Source organism: Drosophila virilis, chromosome 3 (assembly GCF_030788295.1).
Source record: "Drosophila virilis strain 15010-1051.87 chromosome 3, Dvir_AGI_RSII-ME, whole genome shotgun sequence".
NCBI lineage: Eukaryota > Metazoa > Arthropoda > Insecta > Diptera > Drosophilidae > Drosophila > Drosophila virilis.
Genome location: NC_091545.1, coordinates 1,584,833 through 1,608,797, shown reverse-complemented (window position 1 = coordinate 1,608,797; position 23,965 = coordinate 1,584,833). Strand labels below are relative to the sequence as shown.

General features: G+C 40.3%; 6 protein-coding genes and 1 long non-coding RNA gene across 8 annotated transcripts; 1 reads left to right on the top strand and 6 right to left on the bottom strand.

The window, feature by feature from the left end:
• The first annotated feature begins 5,601 nt into the window (after positions 1 to 5,601).
• LOC6636583 (cyclin-dependent kinase inhibitor 1C) lies at positions 5,602 to 6,497 on the top strand. The gene is made up of 2 exons (XM_070208287.1): positions 5,602 to 5,729; positions 6,019 to 6,497. The coding sequence occupies exons 1-2, from the start codon at positions 5,727 to 5,729 to the stop codon at positions 6,430 to 6,432; spliced, it is 417 nt and encodes a 138-aa protein (XP_070064388.1). The 5' UTR covers positions 5,602 to 5,726; the 3' UTR covers positions 6,433 to 6,497.
• Positions 6,498 to 7,835: 1,338 nt separating this feature from the next.
• LOC138911160 (uncharacterized) lies at positions 7,836 to 8,808 on the bottom strand. Its single transcript, XR_011416528.1, has 3 exons — positions 8,694 to 8,808; positions 8,516 to 8,538; positions 7,836 to 8,455 (listed from the first exon to the last, which is right to left on the bottom strand). It is a non-coding gene; the product is annotated as an uncharacterized lncRNA (long non-coding RNA).
• Positions 8,809 to 10,370: 1,562 nt separating this feature from the next.
• LOC6636615 (uncharacterized) lies at positions 10,371 to 11,213 on the bottom strand. The gene is made up of 2 exons (XM_002059979.4): positions 11,173 to 11,213; positions 10,371 to 11,117 (listed from the first exon to the last, which is right to left on the bottom strand). Exons 1-2 carry the CDS (start codon positions 11,173 to 11,175, stop codon positions 10,677 to 10,679), a joined length of 444 nt encoding a protein of 147 aa, XP_002060015.1. The 5' UTR covers positions 11,176 to 11,213; the 3' UTR covers positions 10,371 to 10,676.
• A 1,978-nt stretch (positions 11,214 to 13,191) lies between these two features.
• On the bottom strand, positions 13,192 to 14,422 carry LOC6636610 (uncharacterized). Its single transcript, XM_070208086.1, has 2 exons — positions 14,288 to 14,422; positions 13,192 to 14,220 (listed from the first exon to the last, which is right to left on the bottom strand). The coding sequence occupies exons 1-2, from the start codon at positions 14,288 to 14,290 to the stop codon at positions 13,258 to 13,260; spliced, it is 966 nt and encodes a 321-aa protein (XP_070064187.1). The 5' UTR covers positions 14,291 to 14,422; the 3' UTR covers positions 13,192 to 13,257.
• A 934-nt stretch (positions 14,423 to 15,356) lies between these two features.
• LOC6636611 (uncharacterized) lies at positions 15,357 to 16,226 on the bottom strand. The gene is made up of 2 exons (XM_002059981.3): positions 16,170 to 16,226; positions 15,357 to 15,933 (listed from the first exon to the last, which is right to left on the bottom strand). The coding sequence occupies exons 1-2, from the start codon at positions 16,224 to 16,226 to the stop codon at positions 15,460 to 15,462; spliced, it is 531 nt and encodes a 176-aa protein (XP_002060017.1). The 3' UTR covers positions 15,357 to 15,459.
• Positions 16,227 to 18,431: 2,205 nt separating this feature from the next.
• Positions 18,432 to 19,403, bottom strand: LOC6636612 (uncharacterized). The gene is made up of 2 exons (XM_032435558.2): positions 18,895 to 19,403; positions 18,432 to 18,838 (listed from the first exon to the last, which is right to left on the bottom strand). The coding sequence occupies exons 1-2, from the start codon at positions 18,895 to 18,897 to the stop codon at positions 18,518 to 18,520; spliced, it is 324 nt and encodes a 107-aa protein (XP_032291449.1). The 5' UTR covers positions 18,898 to 19,403; the 3' UTR covers positions 18,432 to 18,517.
• A 1,178-nt stretch (positions 19,404 to 20,581) lies between these two features.
• LOC6636613 (uncharacterized) lies at positions 20,582 to 22,326 on the bottom strand. 2 transcript variants are annotated; one of them, XM_070208362.1, is made up of 3 exons: positions 22,169 to 22,326; positions 21,503 to 22,000; positions 20,582 to 21,472 (listed from the first exon to the last, which is right to left on the bottom strand). In XM_070208362.1, the coding sequence occupies exons 1-3, from the start codon at positions 22,169 to 22,171 to the stop codon at positions 20,699 to 20,701; spliced, it is 1,275 nt and encodes a 424-aa protein (XP_070064463.1). In that variant the 5' UTR covers positions 22,172 to 22,326; the 3' UTR covers positions 20,582 to 20,698. The 2 variants fall into 2 exon arrangements, with proteins under 2 accessions (XP_070064463.1, XP_070064462.1); XM_070208361.1 differs by having other exon boundaries at positions 20,582 to 22,000.
• Between the last annotated feature and the right edge of the window lie 1,639 nt (positions 22,327 to 23,965).

Genomic DNA, 23,965 nt, shown 5'->3' with positions numbered 1-23,965 from the left:
AAGCTATTTTCAAGATGCACGGACGCAAACAAAGCCCCTCGCCAAATAAAGCGCAGTAAAACAATGTCAGAGCAGTTACTTATCATTTCATCCATACACATACACATTCACATAATCGCACGTTCTCTCTATAAGCCTTTACAGGCCCAATTAGTTGGGCCATTGACACCGCTTAGTTTGGAACTTTACAGAACATCTTGGCCAGACTTTGTGGCGGGACAGCCGAGAACCCTTTGGCTGCGAGCCAAACCATGTCACGTGTCTGCCTAAGCGAAACGAGTTCTCGTCTTAGACAACAACAAAAATTAAGTAAGAGTGCTTTAGTGGGTATGCTCGACTATCAGTAACCCCTAATCCCTAATCATTAACATTCTAGCTTCCATTTATACAACAATAACGCACACACACACACTCTTTCAATATGCACACACATAACTATATTCCATCTTTGATCTTTATATGATATTACACTTAAATGTATTAACATACTATATCTTAAACACATGAATCTACCTTCTCTTTTAAACCATTTTAACAAACTTCAGTTCCAAGACACTTTGTTTTAAAATAGAAAGGTATTAGCGATATTATCGAAATGATTAATGATAATTTATATTCTTAGTTTCAAGTCCTAAGTTTGACAGACAGACATGGCTTGGTCGATATATAGACCGGACATTATTGTCTTAAAGTCTCCTTCTCCCGACTGTAACAAGCACATCATACCCTGGCTACCCATTTAAAAATAAATGCGGGCTATAAAAAATATGCTAACTGATATCTAGACAAAGATAAAGGCATTTGCATTTGTTCAAATTAACTTGAATGACAGATAAATAAGTATAAACATTTAAATCAACAAGTTTCAACTCTCCGTTTCTGTTGGCTACTTACCGCTAAGTGCCAGAGGCCAGATCGGCTGACAGAACGAGAACGGGTTAACTTTTTGTGTTAGACCGATAGTTATCGGTGGGGCAGCTCATGTTTAGCTATGAACTAGATTTGTCACCAAAGCCAACAAATAATATGAATGGAGACCAGCACAGAACTGGCTCAAATGCCAGCTAAACAAGTTTGGCAGCTAAGTGTACAAATTATCTGCTCAAGTTTTATTGATAGAATTGTACATCAATCAACAATCAATTGTTTAATTTTTGCTTTTTGTTTTTGTGCAAAAGTTCAAAGTGTCAAGCTGCGGCACGAGCCAGCCGAGAAAATACAAAAAAAGGTGCCAAAGTGTCTAAGCAAATTTTTAAGCGTTTTGGCCATCGCTGATATTAAATGGCCAACGGGCAGCTGCCATCATAATTATTGAGTTTTATTTCTTTTTTAGCGATATAAAAGCTAATTACTAAGTTAAACAATGATTAGATCCAGCTTGTTTTTGCCTGTTCTATGTTATGGCTATTCTATGCTGGTTCGTTCGATTTGCGACCAATTTGCATAAATTAATTCTATGCCAATTAATTTTAAAATCTCTGTCAACTTTCACAGCGCGTGTCGCATATTGAGAATGAGAAACGTATTTAATAATAGGAGTGTGACATTTTGGGAATAAAAGAAACAACTGCCGTCGTCTGGGTCAAGTGCATGGCTTCTGGCCCAGCTCAATTAGTTGTGAACAACATGTGATTGGTTTAATGCGGAGGCGGAAATATATGCGAAATACGAATCGCAACATTTGTTTATTTGCTCAAGCACCCATTTAAATACATTTTATTGAAGCATTTATAAATCACTCGAGCACACTTTGAACATTCTACAATTCTGTCTGTCTAACTATCTGATAGTCTGTTTTTGGTTTCTGGCCACATTTTAGAATACTCGCATGTCTACTTGACTATGAGTTATGCGGACAAAATGCAGACTGCACTGAGAGAAAAATCAAGATCTCTACTTTAAAGCTTAACTGAGTTTTTCACTCCACATTAAATCTATTCCATACCCTAAGCTCAACCAAAATGTCGAAAAAGCAGCTAATTAATGCTTGGATGAAGAGTAAACTGTTCATTATAAGAATTTGCATAACTTAAATAAGCGGGAATATTATATTCTAGGAAAAATATTATGTTGAGCGTGTCTTTCTTGAATATTCTCAAACTAAGTATAAATCATCCAAATTATTGGAAAAACTATAAAAATGTTAAGACTTGGCTTAAGAGAAATAAGTTTAGAATAAGTTTCCCAGATTATGCATAGCTTATGGATTAAATTGAGTAAAAATTCATGTCTTAAGTCGAACTATTTTCTTATTTGAATATAGGCATTATTCATACTTGATTTGGGAATAATAAAAAAGGCTTAAAACGGGCTCAAATTATGTTTAAAAGAAACATAAAGTAATCCCGAAACCCATCACGCTATTTAATCAAGAATTATTGGCTTGCCTAAAATAAGTTTTTTAACTTAAACCAAGAACGAGAAGGATAGAGCAGACTCTTAAATTAAGTAAAAACGAATAATTAAATTTGTTAGAGTAAAGTAAGCATAAATTTATTCAAATAGAAATACAAATTTGTAAGTATCAAATTTTGATTAAAATTAATTTTAAATTAAGAATAAAAGCGTAACTAATAAATTCTTGACCCTTTCTGACATTTCTACCTAGTTTTTGTACAATATCTTCAGTTTGCCCCACGCTTATGCAATATGGAAATACATCGGTTTAGTTAGGGTATCAAAAATTTCGTTGTTGGCGTTTCTGCTTTACTTGATTCGATGTTAATTGAATATTTATAATGCTAATTCGGACTGCTGCTGGCGTTGGTGAATGTGCGGAAACACGTCAGTTATTTACGATTCATTGTTTCGGACACTTGACAAAATCAGTCTGAGTGGATGACAGGAGCGAGTCAACATGTAGTACGAGGGGTCGGGAAAGATTGGCTGGCTAATTCACGGCAAAAGAATTCGAGACGGCTTTGGCCAAGGCTGGCCTGCTGGCAACATAATTTAAATTGTGCAATTTAGCTGAAGCTTTGTTTAATTTATGAGCTTTTAGCATGCAGTTATTGTCAATTTATGCTAAAGATACGTAGACGTGTTTAACCTAGCAACTTAATTTGGCATTGCGCATACGCCTCGTGCGCCGTCATGTTCCGATTGAAATGTTTAAGAAAAACACAAATAGATGCTGGCCGATTGTTAACTGTGTTGACAAAAGGCCACCGCCTCGATGCCTTTGCTCAGCCATGCAAATTTGTCATATTTCTGTTGGTATTTACACAGCTCAATTCAAATGCAAAACCCCAAAACCGGCAGCCGAAGCCGCAGTCGAAGCCGAAGAACGAGGCGTGTCTCTATAAAACGTTTTCTTTTAAGCTACAGTTTGTAGACGTGGGAATCCGCGTTGTTGTTGTCCATAATTTTTGGCCTGCGCATTGTTCTTATCGCCGCATCTGGCTTGTAAACGAGCAATAAACATGGCTCGGATAACAGGTCGTATACAATATATAAATATCATGTTACCTGGAACTATTGTCACGCCACGCTCGCCAACATCATAATTAAATTAGGCGTTGCCTAAGACGCAAGGTTAATGCTCACCGTGGGCCACACTCGATTTTCAATTAGGCCCGATTTTGGTGCATTTGGCTAATGATGCGACACTTTGGGCTCCATAAATATTGGGCACATGATTTGATTGCCGGCATTTGAGACCAATCGCATCGGGTCGGCTCACGGCTTTTGATTCAGCTGTGCGATAGCTTTTTGTATGTACCGGTTCTTTTCATTTTCATTTTTATTGATGTTTCTCAAATCTTTGACTATGCTAATTTGGTGCGAGTTTATTTTTGTTCCGGTGCTGCCAAAGCTGAACGGCTGAAATGATAAACATATTCACTTTAGATGATTATTGCCATAAAAATAAATAAAATGGGCTATATATATCTCTAAATGCGCTCCAATTCAATGCACAACAACTCCATAAATCTGGCACGCCCCGACTTACCGATTTACGGACTCGATGCAAATGTTCCTGTTTAGTTTCCGTTATCCATATGAAATGACAGTCGAAAAATATTGACGTAACCGTCGCATGCGAAACCGTGGTTAATGACAGATTTATCGATGCTTAGTTTCTTGCCTCGAAATTTAATATGCCAACAAAGTCGTTATTAATTACTTTTCAATTTTCTAATAACCGTAAAAACATCTATTAATTTCGGTGCGCGCAGCATGGTTGAAAAATGCGCATCGTTTGACTGTTTGCTTAGATTTCGATGTTTCCGATGACAAAGATTCAATTAATCAAGGCGCACAACGCCAGCTGATGAGCAGGTGAAAGGCAACATGATGTCACACTCGCAATACAATGGAGACCAGGTTCTAACTCATTTTTATGTTCCCATCCACAAAATGTCCGACCATCTCAGAGGTTTGTAGGCCAGCCTTGATACCAAAAAAAGAGTTGCCTGCATTTGAAACACTTAAGTGATATGCTTAGAGCTAGAGATGGGCGCGGGCCGTGCTTTTTACGACACGGTCCAACACGAGCAATAAATTTACTCTTCATATTTAAAATATTATCTTCTATGACTTTTAATTCATGTTGAGTATATATATAAACTATCGACTGGGCTTGACCTTAAATTTTGTAGCATTTTCTTATCTCGATTTGACTGTAGAGATCGTGACACATACTCATCTCTAGCTTAGGCTGTGGTGAATGTATTTCCCCCACACACATGCACGAAAACGGAAATGTTATTCGTATGCCCCGAAAGCCGTTAAATTTGTTATTAGTTTGTTGTCCATTTGTTTGCAGCAGAGGTCAAGTGCGCAGACAAACAATTGTCGATGGGCAGACAATCTCCTTAGCTTTGTTTATCAAAAGATTTGGCAGCATCTCGTAAAAGACAATATATATCCCCAGCCTCAGCTAAACACAATGTAAGCTGCTTGTAAGTGTAGCCATGCCCACTATTTTGGGTAAAGGCCCAATAGATTTATGTGGCACTAAAGTAGAAAATAAAAACTTCAAGCTATCTGCATAATTAGAGGGCTATACTTCATAGAAGTGTTGGCTAAAAATATTCTTCTTACAAAATGTTATGCAAATTGGAGCGTATAAAACAAAAGACTTAGGCAACGAACTTCACTTATCAGCCACGAGCCGTGCCAAGCACCGCACAGCACACTTAAGAGAGAATGACAGAGAAAGAGAGAGAGAGGAAGAAAGAGCGAGAGAGATAGAGAGAAAGAGAGTATGTCTGATCGAGTTAACTCTTTGGGGGCCAACTATCTTCTTTAGGCCTTTGTCGGCTTGTTGTGTCTTCGTCTGATGCGTCACGGCTCGTGACGACACCAAAGTGATTGTGATTGTGATTGTGACTGTGTCTAGCGATTCGGCAGATGCTCAGACATGTGACCACTTCTAGTTATGTGGTTTCTATCCAACCAATATCATATTATATAATTTAAATTTTGATTTGAATTTGTTTGATGTTGTTAAATTTGTTGTTGCTGTTGTTGCTGTTTCTGTTACTATATTTATAACACCGTGTGTGTGTGTTGTTATTTTTGGCGGTCGTCGCTTTACGCTGCTTCTCTTAGACCCACATAGCGAACCGGACGGGCCAGATATAGTATAAATTTCATAGAAACTGCCCAGCTCATCATCATTTGTGCTTTGAACTTCTTGAGTGTAAATTGCTCGTGCGTTTCTGGACGAGAAATTTTTGCGTAACCAAACCGAAAATATAAATATATCCAAATTTAACAAAATGGTATGTGCTGATCCTTCAGCAAGGAATAAACTGTGTTCATAGTGTACTAAGGACTAATGTGACCAAAGAAAAATAAATAGATATATATATATATTACCTTTTGTGAAAAACTTAAACGCGAACTCAATTCAAGTGTTCCCCGACTCAAGTGTACAGCTTCATTGAGAACTGACGGGTTCGAGTGGAGGCACTCGTGCATTCCATTCGCGCCCAGTCTGGAGCTTTAAATAAACCTAAATGGCCGCAACATTAAAGTGTACTTCAAAAATTTTGCTCTTGTTTCCGGCAGAAATTCTTTGTGTTCATCGTCTTGGCGCTGGTTGGCTGCGCGGCTGCCGCACAGCTGCCCGATTCGGCCACACAGGGACCCAATCCGCAGGACATTGCCACACCCGAACCGGAATACATTGACATCGAGGAGCCGGCACCAGGCCCAGCTGCTGCTCCGGCGCCGCGTCCAGTCGCCGCCCCAGCGCCACGTCAGCTCTCTGTTGCGCCGTTGCCACGTCCCATTGCCCGGCCCATCGCGGTGGCCCAGCCGATCGCCTATGCCCAGCAGCCAATTGTGCAGCGCGCCCAGTACCTGCCGCCCCTGGCGGCCCAGCAGCACCAGGTGCCCGGCCATGCATACAGCAGCCAGTCCGGCTACCAATACCGTCGTCCAGTCTATGTAAGGCGCTTCTATCGTCAGCGCCGCTACTAAAGAGGGGCGGATGCCTAGCAATTAACTTTGTCTATTTAATATATATAATTTCTATATGATTTCCTATTTGTTCTTGGCTTTTTTTTTAATTTACACTCCATATATATATTTCTTCTCTCCTGCTCCCGCTCCCGTTCCCGTTCCCGATCTCCCGTTCCCGCTTCCTACTACTTCTACTACTTCTACTGCATCTACTGTCTGCACGCATGGAACTGCTATCGGCATCGTTAGCAGTAGCCCAAAGCATACATTATATCAGCTTCCATCCAACTACTACTCAATTAACTAACCAAACTTTAATCAATGGCGTTTTTCCCACGAAAACACAAACAAACAAACGAAAGATCAAAGTACAAAAAGACAAATGAAGTTCAGAAGACGAAATCGCATCGAAACAAAGTATTTAGTTATTGTTGAATTGCAAACTCAAATAAATAAAGATAAATTATTTGTAAAGAAAACGAACCACATGAATATATATGGTAATCTTTCATTTGCACGGCCAAGGTCAGTGCATGATACGCCATATCGAAGCATGACTGTAATTATGCCATTCACAGCTCGCATCAAAGTCAAACAATAAGACATTCAAGAAATGTGTGTCGAACAATGCACGCAGAGGCGTTCTTATTAGACCCGCTGCGAACTCTAACTGACCAGTAGTTACTCATCATTAATCACGAAACCCGATGATATGAAGACCTGCGTGCAGTACTTGTCTCTATGAGAACTGAGTACCATTTGCATACGGAAGCTGTACTGTTCACTGTCTGCCAGCTAAATAATTAAAATAATAATCTGCGCCATGGTTTTTACAGAGAGGAACAAGATGAGAGCTGACTGGGTAGACTCTTCTCTATCAATGGCATGGCGATGTTAGTATACTTTATAATTATAATAAGAGTCACAAGATGAGAGCTGACTTGACAGACTCTTTCATTTCCCATTTCTATAAAATCGATGAATAACGAAAATTTGTTATTTAAATATAGCTCGTCAGTTATAAAACCTGAGTACATCAAACTTGGAATGCAGTTTCTCTTAGAGTATACACAGATCTAAAACATTTCACGTTTTGGATTTTGACCCCTTTCCCCCTTGAAATTATATAAGTTACTTATTAATCTTTAGCATATCACATTTAAGCCCTAAAAATTGCATAAAAATCCGATTACTATAAGCGAAGTTAAAAAAAAAGAGAGAGCATTTACCCATATATCATGTGAGGCAAGGAGAAGCCGCTGCATGTTTTTTTTTTTTTTGCTTAAATTATATTATCATTGAAGGCAGCTGAAAGATTTCTTACGCCAGCAGGGTATATACTAGTCGTGCACTTCCGTAGTCTTGTTTTATCTTGTGAACTTTCGGGAGTCATAATATTTTATATATTTTTATAAGTTGAGACGTGGAATGGTGATTTTTTTCTGTTAATGTCGTTTAACGAGCAGCGCGTCAAAGACAAATACGCAAATCTGCTAAAATACTTTCAAAATAAATTAAATTAACCGGTTTACGATCTCATGTTATTTGTCTAGATTTAGCTGCTAGATCGTCTCCAAAAGTGCAAACAAATGAGTTAAGGAGCCTTTCCAACGGCTCCGCTTGTCTGTTCGGGTGGTCAACTCTCAACCAGCTCTCGGCCAAGTGCTTTTGATTGATGAATTGATTGCCCATTTTTATTGTGATACAATCGATCACAAGATTTGATTCGATTTATGACAATGCCGTGGTGTTAATGTCTGCCGAATGGGCGTCCAGATTGCTGTAAGACTTCCGCGTGGAGGCTCCTTCAAATAATTACGACAACCGCAAGCCGACCTTGAATCTTGATTTGATTAATTATATTTTCTTACATGAACATGTCAACATTCTGATATCTCATCCGGGCAAATGCTTTGTTCTCCAATGATCTGCACATCTCATAATGGAATATTACGCGGTTGCGTAAAGGAATGCAATTTGTTGATTGGCATTATGTAAGGCATGCTCTGACATGTCTACACAAATTGACTTGCAAGAGATTCTCAAAATTCAGCTTGTATTTAAACTGTTATACTATGAGAATAAAGAACTTACAGCATACCTTTTGGATTTGTTAACATCAGCCTAAAAGTAGATAATATATTTGAATTAAACAAAGACAATATCGGACTTCATCTCATTTTTATGCATGTAAAGTTTATATTAAATTGCTGAGAATGAGAATTGAAGCTGAGATATCAACAAAGTATAATCTTTGAATTTGGATATTCGTCTCTTACCAAGAATACCAAGATAAGAGTCCTGGTCAGCCTCTAGATCCGAATCCTTGTAGAATGCGCAAGGATATTGTAAACATCAAATAAACGTCCGTTTTATAAGCTCTATTCTCCATTCTGAAATGAACCATATTTATATGTTAATGTCTCGGGTGAATTAAGTTAGATGTGTAGATAGAAACAAATTGATCAGATCAGATTCCCACTATCGATATTTATAAAAAACACAAGAATGTAGCGAATGTAGCAAGCATGTTAGAACATCAAATGTCTATATCTAGAGTTTATCCAGAGCTTTGAATAATATAGCTTGTTGGACTTGTACAAAATAAAATGTAGACCAAAGTGTCAAAAATAGCAAGGTTTTACACAATAATATTCATGAAAATTTCTTTAGGTTTTAAATATACAAATTTCTGGATTACTATATTTTAGGAGAGAGTTGCTGCTGGGAAATGGTCTATTTATTGCTCAAACGGACTGTTTTATCGCAAGTGTTTAGAATTCGTAGACACCTTTCTCTTTAAAATGCTTGTCTTATCAAGTTCTATCCATTTTCAATATATTTATAGTTATTATAGAAACCAGTTGCAACGTAAACAGAAATAGCTTGATTCGGCTTTTAGGAATCTCAAGCGCTAATAGCTCAAGCATTATTTATGTTCCTATGTATATTTATATTTATGCAGTGCTGATCACAATAACTATTGCAGAGCTAGACAATAAGAAAACATTTAAGGCATTCAAGCGAAATTATCTAATTAATTAGCATAGCATTAGGAGCTTGCGGATCGGCTTGCGAACTGGTTCCACAGTTAAATTCGGCATTAGACCGTAGGCACAATTAACATATTATATATAAAATGTATTAGTTTTGTCAACAAGTTGCCGCAGAGCAAGTGCCTGCCAAATTGAGCAGAGCTCATTCATTATTTATAGTATTTCCTGCTGGCATTAGTTTCACTTTCTAGCAGACAGAGCACCCGCCTCTTCGCACCTTTTGGCCGAGACAATGGCAGCGTCTGTGATCCGCTGACCAGGTGAATGCCATAAATCATGGGCTCCGGCGGGGGGTAAAAGCCATACGGAATCAACATTTCGGCTTGTTTAGCTTCAATTACTCATGCGAATTAACAAACGAACAAACGGTCCAATAAATCAGCACGCAATACGCCAAGAATTTTGGACATACCATCACGATCCGACTCGGCTGTGGGTGTTCGATCTCGAGCACAGCCCACATGAATGAATGAATGAAACGGTTTTGGTGAGTGTTTTGTTTGAGTATTATATACATTCAGTTGTATTCGATGACGCGTAATTATGCTGTCGCGGCCCTCGAGCTGAGCACTCGTAATTGTATCTCAAAGAGGATTTTCCCCCACAACAGAAGTTCAAGTTCAAAGCTTGACGTTGAGTTTCTTATTGATATTTCGGGCGGCCACTATAAATAATAAATATGAATATTAAAATTGATGTGCTAACTAAAGTTTCAATAATATTATAGAGTAAATAATATCACAGAAAACATTTTTTTTACCAACACAACCGAAGCTCAAGTGCAAAGTTTAAGCTGAGGCTTTGTGACTGTATGTATACATAATATCACTGTGTATATATATGTATATATATATATATAAGAGATATATTTACAACAGATATTTAATTTAAAAATTTGAGGATATATTGTTATGCTCATTTATATTTCGGGCTTTTTAAATATTAATATGAATAGGATATTTAAAAGCCATACAAAAATTCATAAGCTGAGTTAGCATCAACATTATCTCGTGGAGGATTTTTCTCTCAAAAACAAGAGCGCAAACTCAATCATTTGGAGCATTTGGAGCTCTGTCATAAATAAATAGCTGGATAATATACATGTACAATTCATAGATAGACATAAAACATATATAAGTATATACACATGGGGTTAGGTAATATCTGGTGGCAAACATGGCTGGCTAGCATGGGTGAAGAATGAGCTTAGTAGAAGAAGGGCGTGGATGGTGGATTGTAATGATATCCATCCTCGCTGTGCGGCTCGACAATCTCCTGCGGCGGCAGATATGTGTTATCCGGCTCCAGGGGTGCGGCATACGAGGGAATGGGAATTTTGTAGGTGGGCAACACCTGACCAGGTGGCAAGTAGCTGCTCTCCGGCTGCACCACCGGTGCGGGCGGCAAGTAAGTTGGTGTGGGTGGCAGATAGGTTGGGTTGGGCTGTGCTGGTGGCAAATAATTGGGCTCCGGCTCCTTTGCCGGCAGGTAAACGGGGGCGGGCGTTGGCAGCTCAAAGGGTATGCTCGGTGGCTCGTAATTGTAGCCAGGATGCGCGTGATCCTCGTGCTGATGTTCGTGACCAAACAGATGAGATACATCGGCGGCAACCAGCGCCAGGCTGAGCAGAGTTAGCGCAAGGACTTTCTAAATGGCACAGAAGAGAATTAGATTAGATCGGATGAGAGGATCGCAAACGAACCATTTTGGCTGGGCTATGAGACAACGTTCTCGATGCGCTGCTTGCTCTGAAATGATACAGTTTCCGGCAAGTGCTTCTTTATTTATACAAACAGCGAGAACCGAGCAAGCAATAGAGCGATCACCTCGGTTCCGTCACAGTCTCCGCTTCAGTTTCCATCTCAGTCTCCATCTTAGTCTTCGTCTGATGCGTTTACGAAGCAACTCTTGTCTCACCCCTGAGCTGCCTTTATTCGCATATAAATTCTATTAATTCTCTTATTCAATCGCCTTATGCGTTTGATCTTTGTTGCTGCTCTGCACGAAGCGGACATTAAGTCTGCACTTAATTATAAGCTCAAGGAATGGACATCTGTGCGAATGTATCAACTCAGGCAATAGATGCTCTTACACTCTACCCTGGCCGGCTTTTCCTGAAGTATATTATGTTTATTTGCGGCACACCGAACATAACTTTGCCTACTCTGGTTTTTATAGCCGACAGCTATAAACGCCTTCCATTTAAAAATAAGTATTTAAAATTATTTAGCTTTGGAAGTCCCCACATAGTAACATTTTTATAGATTTTTTTACGGGCTACACTAGTTTTGGCCAAGATCGAGAGCCAATACAATCGATTGGCCTCAGTCGACATCGGCAACTCATCTCGGGACTGAAAGAGGTTAACAAAAGCGACGACGCTGCCGGCTGCAATTGGCAATTAGCGATTTTAATGTTTTGTGTAACAGACACCAATCAATATCCATTCGCATCATTATTCATTTTCAAATCTACACCACAATTATAATTATAGACCCCGTGGATAGCTGCAAGTGTCGAAGCTAAGGCCGCGATGCAGTGCGTAGCGCGTGCTTCGGGTCTCTAAAGTAGACTGCGACGGTGTTTGATTGGGCGCTTTTGTTTTTGGGGGCTCTATGACCCTTTTCTTTTGAGTGGGGTATATCGAAAGACAATATATTGAAAGATGACCTTAGACAATGGCCAATTAACTCTAATCGCTTTCGCTTAGACTGTCGAAAGATGCGATCGCTGCGCGATAAAGCGTTTGATGTAATTCACGGCTGGCTTTGCATGGAATTGGAGCAAATTATAAAACTATAAAATATACTAAATTAAATTTAAATAATATGAAAATTTTTATAAGAAAATCGAAAATAAATACCGACGTTATTCAGTGATGAATACTTTAGTCTTTCAAGAATTTGCACCCCAATCCTTCTCCCGAAGCTGAAACAGTCAGACCTGCATAGAGCTAGACCAAGTTTGATTTCATGAAAATAAAAAATAAACAAAGTTATTCCGTTATCTTCTCTCTGTACTTAATTGTAAGGTTATCTGTTCGAGCCCCCGACTTGCCAACCTTAAACTAGACGGGGATTAGTTATTATTATTATTTAAGAGTCTGTTTTTTTTTTGACGATTCGAAAATAAGCCCTGAAGTTATTCACTAATCTGTTCTTCTTACTGAGCGGTGAGCTTGCCGGCTCGAGCCCGCGACTTGTCATCCTTTAGACTAGACTAGACTGGGATTTGTTTTTAGTTATTATTTAAGAGCTTGTTTGATGATGATTCGAAAAAAATAAATATATAGAAACTATTCAATGATTCGTTCTTTGTACTAAGCGGTGAGGTTGCCGGCTCGAACCGGGGGGTCAAACTCACATCTGTGATTTTGGCTTAAGTCTAAAGTGGACTTTGCTTTCAAAATTACTCTATATCCCATACTTATATTTATTAAAACTCCAAGAGTTGTATTAAACAGTAGGTATAAGTGGGGTACTTTGTAACAGGGTATCTGTCAGTTCAGAAATTTTTTTTCTTTACTTCTATTAGTGCATATCTGTAATATCTTTAACAATCAGCCTTGGCTTGCATCATATATCAATCTCATGCTGAGTGCTGTAAATGAGAAAATTTTTGGCTTAATTGAAATAATTTAAATTACCTGTAAATTGTTTGAAGTTCTGGATAATTATCGATTACAAGCGATCGATTAATTTATATAACAGCATATTCCATGTGAATGTGTTGATTTTGTGATATATTTTATTCGCACAACTTAAAATTAAATTTGTGTGGCATCGGTTCAAAACTTGAAGCGGCGCAGCGGCTGGTTGTATTGATAGCCCGGATTGCCTGGTCCAGTTGGAGCTGGCAAAGATGCCGACTGGCTCAGGGGCAGCGCATACGAGGGTATGGGAATGTGAAAGCTTGGCTCGGGGTGTGCCGAAGGTGCCTCAGACAGAGCGGGCGCCAAGTACTGCGACTCCGGCTGTGCGGGTGGCAGATAGTTGGCCTTGGGTGGGGCGGGCGGCAGATAGGTTTGCTTTGGCTCCGCAGGCGGCAAGTAGGTGGTCTTGGGCGCAGCTGTTGCTGGCGGCGGTGGTGGTGGCGGCAGACTTGGTGGAATCTTGGGTGGCAAATACTTGGTCTCCGGCTTCGCCGCAGATTCTCCGGGTGGCAGGTACTTGTTCTCAGGTTGAGCGGGCGGCAAATACTTGCTGCGTGGCTTTTGTGGTGGCAAGTATTCCGCCTTGGGCGTCTTCACTGGAGGTGGTGGTGGCGGTGGTGGCAAGCTGGGCGCCACCTTGGGTGGCAGATACTTTGTTTCCGGCTTAGCCGCTGGCAGATACGTGTTACTTGGCTTCGGTGGTGGCAAATACTCCGGCTTGGGCTGGGGTGCAGGCGGTGCAGCTGGTGCCACATAGTTGTAACCAGATTTGGGTTGATGCTGGCGCAGTGCATCGAAATGCAAATCGATGTGCACGCCGTGATTGCGATGGGAATCATGCGCATGCGAGTGCGAGTGCACATCCTGGTGGTGAGCGTGGGGATCCTGATGCAAGTCGTGGTGGTGCGAGTCATGATGATGCGGATCGTAATGATGTGAGTCGTGATGGGAGTCATGATAGGAGTCATGGTGCGAGTCGTGGTGCGAATCATAATGCGAATTGTGGTGCTGATGATTGCCTCCTCCAAACAAGTGGGAGACGTCGGCGCGTCCACTGCCGCAGATGGCCAAAACGGTCAGCAGAAGACACAAGGGTTTCTGGAAGATAAGCAACAAAAAACCAATTATTAATAGGATAGCGAGATTCAGGCACAATATTATCTACCATTTTAATGGGGATAGTGTGGCCTGTAGCTGTCCAAAGCAGTTGCTGCTGCGCTTTGCTGACAACTGCAAATAATGCCTCAGCTTGTTGGGGTTTAGGCTTTTATACGATGTTGCAGCTGAAAGTGGCTCCAGCTAAATATTTGGGAAATAATTAATACATACTTGTTGTTTGTGTCGTCGCGAAGAGACAAAGGCCAGCGCTTAATTGCCTGCTTCACACTTTTCTTGGTTTTCTTGAACTTGAAGCCGTAGCCAATTATTACCGTATATTTATAATACCCTAAAAATGTTTAAAAAGGTGAAGGGTTTTAATGGAAATGTGAGTCAGAGAAAGAAAGAAATCTTCTTACCTTATATATTTTCTGTATCAGGCCGCCATCTCCAGCTGTCTGTGCTTCTCTTTGAGCTCGTTGATATCTGATATTACAAAAACTAAGAACTTCACATTGTTATATGTAATAAGTATATTCTCCTATGCCAAAAACCGACAGAGTTTATCCTTTTAATTGCGATATTTAATATCAACCTATCAATAAATGTCGATTTTGAAATATGACTATTTAAGGTTCAAGCATGGTATTAGGAGATACAATTTAAATCAATTCATGGATACCTTTCTCCATTCCAATTCCATAATAAAGGTAGAGCCTTCCGACTTGCTATATACACTCTTTTGTAAGCCAAATCGTAGCCTTAAACATTTCATTACGATATGTATAAACACCTAAGTTAATAACGAAAACTTTCCTTATAATCTACGTTTAATGCAAGAAGAGATACCGCGCCGCTATATTCAGGGTATTTCCAGGGCATTTCCCAGTCGAGCACTGCCGACCTATGCTCTGGCACCCTACGTCTAAATCGTCGTGAAAATAATTAAAACGAATTTCGCTCTTAATTGGGTCCACAACAACACACGAGACCCCTCGCATTTGGGACTCATAAATATGCAGAGCAGCCGCCGTGCTTCAATAAGATAATTTTCAGTTCAATTTGGGTTATTTTGGACAATTGGTGATGATTGGGAATCGAACAATATCAGTTTAACAATTAGCTAACAAACGTGATTTATTAAACATATCGGAACTTATATAATACCAACGACTAGGCAAACGGGAGAAATAACAGCATTCCGGGTCAACAAAAACAGGTACAGGAAAGTAGTTCGGTTTAGAATATGAAAGGCTCGGCGGGTGCGTCATAGTGATAGCCCGGCTCTGGCTCCGGCTCCGGCACAATGATGGGCGGTAGATAGGTGGGCGCGGGCGTGGGCGCAGACGTTGTCGTCGTCGTCGTTGTCGTGGTGGGTGGTGGAGGCGGCAGATAGGTTGGAGCTGGCGTCGGGGCAGGCGTCGTTGTGGTTGGTGGTGGTGGGGGTGGCAGGTAGGTGGGTACAGGTGTGGGTAGTGGCGGTGGCAGATAGGTGGGCACAGGTGTGGGTGGTGGCAGGTAGGTAGGTGCGGGTGTAGGTGCTGGGGTCGTCGTGCTGGCTATCACAAAGGGCACCACCGGCTTGGGATAGTCGTAGCCATAGCCGTGTTCGGGTTCCGGGTGGCGCTCGAGCTGTTCCAGCTGCAGGTGGGAGACATCGGCAGCGGCCAGGGCCAGTAGGCAAACGGCCAGTGCGAGACTAAGGAATGCGTTCTATAAAAAATAAGACAACAGAGTTCAGCTTGGAGCTGCAGCAGTAGATTAGCCGAGGGCAGCACGCACCATGTTACACCTTGGACTCGAAGACGTACAATGATTGATCAATAACAGCTTCACCTGTTTATTTATACCCACAATTCTAACTTCGTGAGCCACTGTCCATGGTGGCTCAAAAGGCCAATTATTATTATTATTTAAATCGATTAATATATATATAAGTATATACATACACATGCATTCTTTGTGCGTGTTTCTATGTCTGTATCTGTATCTTTGTCTGCAGTCATTATGCATTATTTAAGCCAAGTTTTGTTCGCAACTCGATTGTTGTTGTTGTGTTTTTTTTTCATTTGGTGCCATCTACAAACGGCGTTAAGATAAATGCTCTCCGAGCATTTTCATCAACGTCGTCATAAGGCGGCCTCAAAGCAACTGTATTCTTGTTATAAGCTCGCGGAAGGTATTATAAGTTTGTCATGAAGTGTGCAATGGACAGAAGACGTTTTTGAAAACATAATGTTTGCAAAATAAATAATAATAATAAAAAATAATAATAGAAAATAATAATAAAAAACAATAATGATAAAAATAATAATAAAATTGTTAATAAAGTATAATAAATATAAATAACAATATAAAACAAAAATTATAAGTCAAATAATGCCATTATATATACAGCTATCATAATAAGCTCCAAATAAAGATTCTTTCGGAATTGAATATTGGTTGAAATTTTGTATGGTTATCATTTATGTTTCTTAAAATATGCTTAACTCATCATTTATGAGCTTTCGAATTTTCCACATTTACCCTCCCAACAGTCACGCATTTATCTATAAGGGTATTCATATTTCGGTGTGCCGTAGTTAGCCATTTATTTATGCTTGTTGCCAAATAACAATACAACACTTCCGAGCTGGGCAAATAGTATTTAAGTTCCGCTGGCCGCTGGTCGCGTTGTAAGCGCATTGCGCTGTATGTCATAAATCATTTAGACTTCATTTATAATAATTACCGTCTCAAGAAGTTGGAGTGGTCAGCATTTCATGGCCTCCCCGTCCACTCCCTCCCTCCCTCCACCAAAACGGGGCACACAAACAATGAAGTTGTCGCTTTAAAGCTTGCGGAAGCATTCGGATTAAAGAAGTACTTAAGACACACATCAAAACTGTGCCACCTATCAAATTGTCAGCTCAGCTCAGCTCGGCCCACGTGAATCTTGAGGGCAAACGTAAGCGGATACGCCGTAAACTGAGACACATTTGCCAGCATTTAAACCGAGTTGACTAATTTAATTGGGAGGCACAAAACAGTTTACGAGCAGATCGAAGATCAGTTAAGATTGTATTCAAAGCAGCTCTGCTCTGGCATCTAGTTCTAGTGCTGTCGTTTCAACTATCACTTTTTAAATACCCTATACTTATTGAAAACGGGTTTTATGTTTTTTTGATAGTATATGCACATTTTCTTCGATTATCAAATCGATAATAACATCGACCACCTGTTATTTTTAGAAAATATCTCATAGATTATAAGGGCTAAAATACCAAACATTAAATAGAGTGGGTAAAGGGTATATCTAAGTCAGGCACACTCCTCTTGCGCGGCCTTATTTGTTTGTATACTTTGATTTTAAAACATCTTCGTTTGGCTTAGCTAATTAATGCGGGTTGTTGAACCGCCAGCGGCTGATCGATTACCGAAATGTTTGAAAATCAATTGCTGTGGCATGCGCTTGTTTCGCACTGCTCGCATTTAGCCACAATTTTTTGCGTAATTTATGTGAATATAATTTAATTAATTGTGCACTTCACACGAATTTATAGGCGCAAGTGTACAAAATTCCAGCAACATGTGCAAAATTGTCGTTGACTTCTCGAGCTGCAACCGGTTTGTATTTTGTTTGAATATTTTGTATTTATTTGCTAGTTTTGTTGTTGTTGTAGTCAAATAAAAGAAACCAAACAGCATAGGATTGAGAGCAAGAGCCACATCTTTGTGTGTTTCAATATCGTTTTTATTCTAAGCGCTGTCCAAGGCAAGCTTAGGCCCTTGGCTGGTGAAAGGTTAACAAAAAATTGGCCTGAACGTGGCTTTAATACAAGTGCGTATTATACTTTTGTCACAAACTGTGGATGGAGACAACGCGGATAAATGAAGTTAATATAAGTATATTCTAGATCTGTAGCAACAGCCGAGTCCGTAATACAAGGCACTCAATTTAAAAGCAATTTTAACGAAGCTCGGAAGTTCTTGTTGCTCGCAGACTGGAATAACTAACATATATTGCTTAACTGCTAAAGAAATTATTAATAAAATATCAAATTTTTTTCCGAATATATCTTAATCAAGGTTTCGGGCATTTGCTAGAGTCGACAGACTTCTAGAGTTCGTCTAGAGATCGAGTCCCTGTGAAGACGCAGGACAAAATAAATATAATACCATAATCCTAACGTATCTGCAGAATCTTAACAGCAGCAGAATACTTTGTCTGCAAGAGTATATTTGATCGTGTTTTTAAATTTTATTGTGTTAGGACTTTGGTACAAAGTAATATCTAGCTAAATGGATGAAGAGCTTAGCTCTTGAAGCGTCTGCTGGGCACTCGGTAGGCATAACCATGGCTCTTGGATGAGGCATAGGCAGCGCTCTCGTCGCTGGTTGCCGACGCAACCGGCTCCTCCTCCAGCTGGCCCAGTTCCGCATCGGAGGGGGCGACGGGTATGGCATCCTGTGGAAACTCCTGTCCGGTGGGAAACTCATTGTTCAGCTCCAGCTCCAGCTCGCTGACCCTGGGCACATCGTAGACAAATCCATTGCCCGACTGAACCAGCTGCGAAACATCCGCCTTGGCCCAATGCAGACAAAGCGCCGCCAGCAAAAACCAAACAAACAGCCGCTAAAAGTCTACAATTTGAATAAATATAATAATGGATGCGAACAAGCAGCGCTTACCATTCTGAGGGGGGGGCAAAAAAACCTTATAGAATAAATGTACTTAAATGTTTTATGTTTTATAGCTGCCAGCAACGTGGCTCACGCGAATGCAGGCAAAGCCGTCGAGACGCCAACTATTTATACTTCTATATGTCGATCGTGTTTGTTTTTGGCTCAGTTTATAAATTGCTAATGCTAATGCTGCTGCTGCTGCTGCTGTTATTGTGGATGTTGTTGTTGATGCTGCGACAGCAATTCGATAGTTGGAGCGGCCCTAGATAAACATGAGCTGGCTGTGGCTCTGGGTTTGGGGCCATTGCTGCGTTCACTCCAATCGAAAATCGAAATACTACAACAGCGCCTCATTGTCAAGGCCGTGACTCGTTTGGCTTTTGTGGGGTCAAGTGTCAGTCAGTTGATTCACTGTGGCTTTGTCTTGACTTCACATTGAATTAATGATTCTATGCGCTGCCAGCATCCATCACGTGTGCCCGCCGCCAAATCGACTCGAAAAACAGCCCGACTCCAACTACGATTCCAACTCAATATTTATACTTGCCATAAAGCACCTGCTGACAACACTCTTCAACACATTTCCGTTTCAATTAATGTGCCGAGCAATTTGTCTCTGTCAATCTGGACAATTTTATTGTTGCTCTCGTATCTCTCGATAACAAATACAGTTGCACCTTTGACCCTCCTCCAGCAGCAGATCGAACACTCTCACTCTCTGCAGCACTTGAAAACCAGATTTTGGAAGAAACTTTAACAAAACTTAAAATTTGTTTAGATTCTCTTCGGTCCACAATTGCTCGCAGGCCTTTTTAATGAGCTCTCTGCTCATAGCCGCAGTTCTTAGCTCTTTTTTTGATCAATTTACATATTTATTTTGTTGACCGCCTTTCGGTTTGGCGTATAACAAGATGGGCATCTATACCCATCGCTGCATACTTTTAGACGAATAGTATTTTTTCATAAGATGTAGCATAAATGTGGGCTAAGGAAACTAAAAATTCCTTTAAATAAAAAGCCTATATGTTGGGCACAGTTACCTATAAAAATATTTTCGTTCACATAAAATAAGCAAAGCAATTGAAATAAAATGTAAATATTTAAATCTAAGAAAATGATTTTAAATCTTTTTATGAGAAAATAAGTAAAAATGGGAGTCATCGAAACATTAGGAAATAAGATAGGATATACTTTTCCTCTAAGTTGAGAAGTGGAAATTTAAAATGAAAGCTAAAGGAAAGGTAACTTTGAAAACGTAATATAGATAGATGAAGCAACTGATTTAAATCAAATTTAAAAATGGGAACATGAAACAGTTTTTAAATAATAAAAAATATACCTTAAAACAAAGCTAAAAAATATAATATTAATATGAAATCTGAAGAAAGGAAAAGAAGAACTTAATCAGAACTAAAGCCTCCTAAAAAGTACCAGCTATCTTAATTAAATTCTAAAATGAAAAATGTCTTAAAATAAATTTAAGAAACTGAAGGTTGATTTATGTGAAAGTCTAAAGTGTTTCCAAATAGAAAAATATTGCCAACATTTAAATAATACTATCAAGAAGGCAATATTGACTGGGAATGTTTCAGTCGAAGAATTTTCCATCGTTATACTAAATTGGAGAATTAAAATTATTAACAAATAAAATTGATGTCCATTTATGATCAAAATGATTTTAGTTGCAGATAAATAAGTTATTAATTTTTTTCATGGTCGTATTTCTTTATTTCAAGTGACTTCTCATCAGGAATTCGAAAAAGGGGTCTAATACTAGAGGAGGATAGTTTCTAATTACAACAAACGGTCCCTAAAAGTCGAAAGATGGCTGGGGGTCGTTGGGGTAGCTGTAGCCCTTAGGTCCTTGAGCAACAGGCTCTGGCTGGCGGTAGACAGGAGCTGGAGCTGGCTGGTAGACGGGAGCCGGAGCAGGCTTGTAGACAGGCGCTGGCTGGTAGACAGGAGCTGGAGCTGGCTTGTAGACAGGCGCAACTGGAGCTGGAGCTGGAGCTGGCTTGTAGACAGGAGCTGGAGCTGGCTGGTAGACTGGCTTCTGTACAACAGGGGGCAGGTACTCGTTGACGGGCTTAGCTGGGATCACAACCTTGGGAGCGACCGGGATCACGGGCTTGGGAGCTGGAGCTGGAACTGGCTTGTAGACAGGAGCTGGAGCTGGAGCTGGCTTGTAGACAGGGGCAACTGGAGCTGGCTTGTAGACAGGCGCAACTGGAGCTGGCTTGTAGACAGGCTTCTGGACGACTGGGGGCAGGTACTCGTTGACGGGCTTAGCTGGGATCACAACCTTGGGAGCGACTGGGATCACGGGCTTGGGAGCAGGAGCGGGAACTGGCTTGTAAACAGGCGCAACTGGAGCTGGAGCTGGAGCTGGCTTGTAGACAGGAGCTGGAGCTGGCTTGTACACTGGAGCCACAGGCTTCTGGACAACTGGGGGCAGGTACTCGTTCACGGGCTTAGCTGGGATCACAACCTTGGGAGCGACTGGGATCACTGGCTTGGGAGCAGGAGCTGGAGCTGGCTTGTAGACAGGAACTGGAGCTGGAGCTGGCTTGTAGACAGGAACTGGAGCTGGAGCTGGCTTGTAGACAGGAACTGGCGCTGGAGCTGGAGCTGGCTTGTAGACAGGCTTCTGGACGACTGGGGGCAGATATTCCTGAGTCGGTTCGAATTTGACAGCAGGCTGGCCATAATGATATCCATCTTCCTTCAGGATGCCAGCAGGAGCAGGCTGCTCGTAGACAACGGGAGCGGGCTTCTGGTAGACAACAGGAGCGGGCTTCTCGTAGACAACAGGAGCGGGCTTCTCATAGACTACTGGAGCGGGCTTCTCGTAGACAACGGGAGCAGGCTTCTCGTAGACAACGGGAGCAGGCTTCTCGTAGACAACGGGAGCGGGCTTCTGGTAGACAACTGGAGCTGGCTTCTCATAGACTACGGGAGCTGGCTGCTCATAGGTTTGTGGCACGTCAATGACGAACTGCTTGGCTGGCTGCTGGTAGTGGTATCCATCCTCTTGCAGGTTGTCGCTGTTCGAGAACAGATGGGAAACGTCAGCACTGACGGCTGCCACCAGGGCGAAGGCGATCAGGAGTTTCTGTAAGTCGGGTCAAGCGAATATAATTCGATCAGCACTATTCAATAATCTTTATAGGCACATTGGGTGATCTTAAAAGGCCTCACAGGCAGCTTGTTTTGATCATTTTATGTCTCAATTATCCTCAGTTATGGTCACTGTTTTTTTTTTTGCTTTTTTTTGTCTTACCATTTTACTCAGCTACAAATTCACAACACGAAGGTTGAAATATTACTGTGTTGCCGATGAAGAGAACGACATTATTTATACGTCGGCAACGTCGTTTCAGGATAGCTTCGACCAATCCAAAATATGTTCGGCAAAAGCAGAATCTTCTCGACAATAGCAACAACAGCTGCTGCAAAATTAACCGAACCTGATTGGGCTGGTTAACCGGCTATGACAGAACGACACTCATAAAATTATTCTGCTCGCTCTTTGGCAGATCCCCAGCGTTATAGATTTAAGCACAATGAAGCGCTGAGTTATCAGCAGGCAGTCAAATTTTACTAAATAAATACAAACAGCTATTAAGTGTGTGACGCACCGAAATCTGAATACTCTTTTAGCCGACTTCTTGAGAAAACCGAAGAAATATGTTCCAATCTTCACATAATATTAAATTTTTGGATACGTGTCTAAACATTTATGTCTATACATTTATCGATACTTTCCAATCGATAAATGGGCTGGAGTTCTTAGGTAAATGACATAATTTATCGATACTTGTTAGTCGATAAAAACGCTCGAATGCTTAATTTTGTTATATAATATATGAACTTTTAGAGATAATTGTTAATCGATAGGTGAATTCCAATCGTACCATTTTAATATACTCATTTATCGATAATTGATAGTCGATAAGTTATTTAAGACGAATTTCGATACATACCAATCAAATGATAATAATAATTATAATTATTATAATAATAATAATAATAATAATAATAATAATAATAATAATAATAATAATAATAATAATAATAATAATAATAATAATAATAATAATAAAATATAATAATAATAATAATAATAATAATAAATAATAATATCGATGCCAGTCAATCGATTTGTAATCCGCTTTCATTAAACAGTAGATAAGAATACCCAAAAGGGCAAGTGTGCCAAATTATACATAATTTAATGCGAAAACAATATGCTAAAACATGAATTTTATAATAGAAGACAACTCCATAAAAGTGTCATATATTCATGCCTATATTCCAGTTTTATTTATCGCCAGATCCACCAGCTATGCTCTGGTGAAAACGAACAGAGATGCTCTTTATTTTTGAAGCTGCCCTGACGTGCACATATAAAACCAAAATATTTGCCACTTTATGGCTATCAAGAGCGATAAAAATGCGCCCAGACCCGAGATTTTATATGATCTTTTATTTATGAGAATCCGTCGACACAATTTGTATGAGAACGCGTCAGTTCCGCCAACCTCTCGTAATCGAACACGCAATTGGGCCCTCAATTACTCACAAGCAGGTCCACACCTGAACTGGTTGCCTTTTGGGCAACCTTCGCGAACAGTGGGTCATATAAGTATATAGAGTGTGAAACCAGTTTGAAAGGAAGCGCGTCCCAAAGCGACCTCTGCGAGCTACTTTCCTTGTCACATTTGACCCACAAGCGCGCTACGACTGCAGCAGATCTTAATGAATATTTTTTTTGGCAATTGTGTACTTGGATCGCGTATAGATTATAAATGGGCGCTCGCTATTCGATTAGCACGCAATTAACTCAACTTAAAATTGGCCTCGCCAAAAACTTCGAATCGTCTTAAGCTTAATGCTGACCGCTGACGTCGACGGCGACGGCGACTAATCAAGCCGCAGTCAATGCTAAGCGAGCATTGAACTAAGGCAACATATCATATAAATTATTCATATTTAATTTCTATCTTAGCCAAAGTTCTTTTTATATTGATTTTGGTTCTTTTTTTGGCTTGTAAAAGAGTTTTCGATGTGTGTAAAA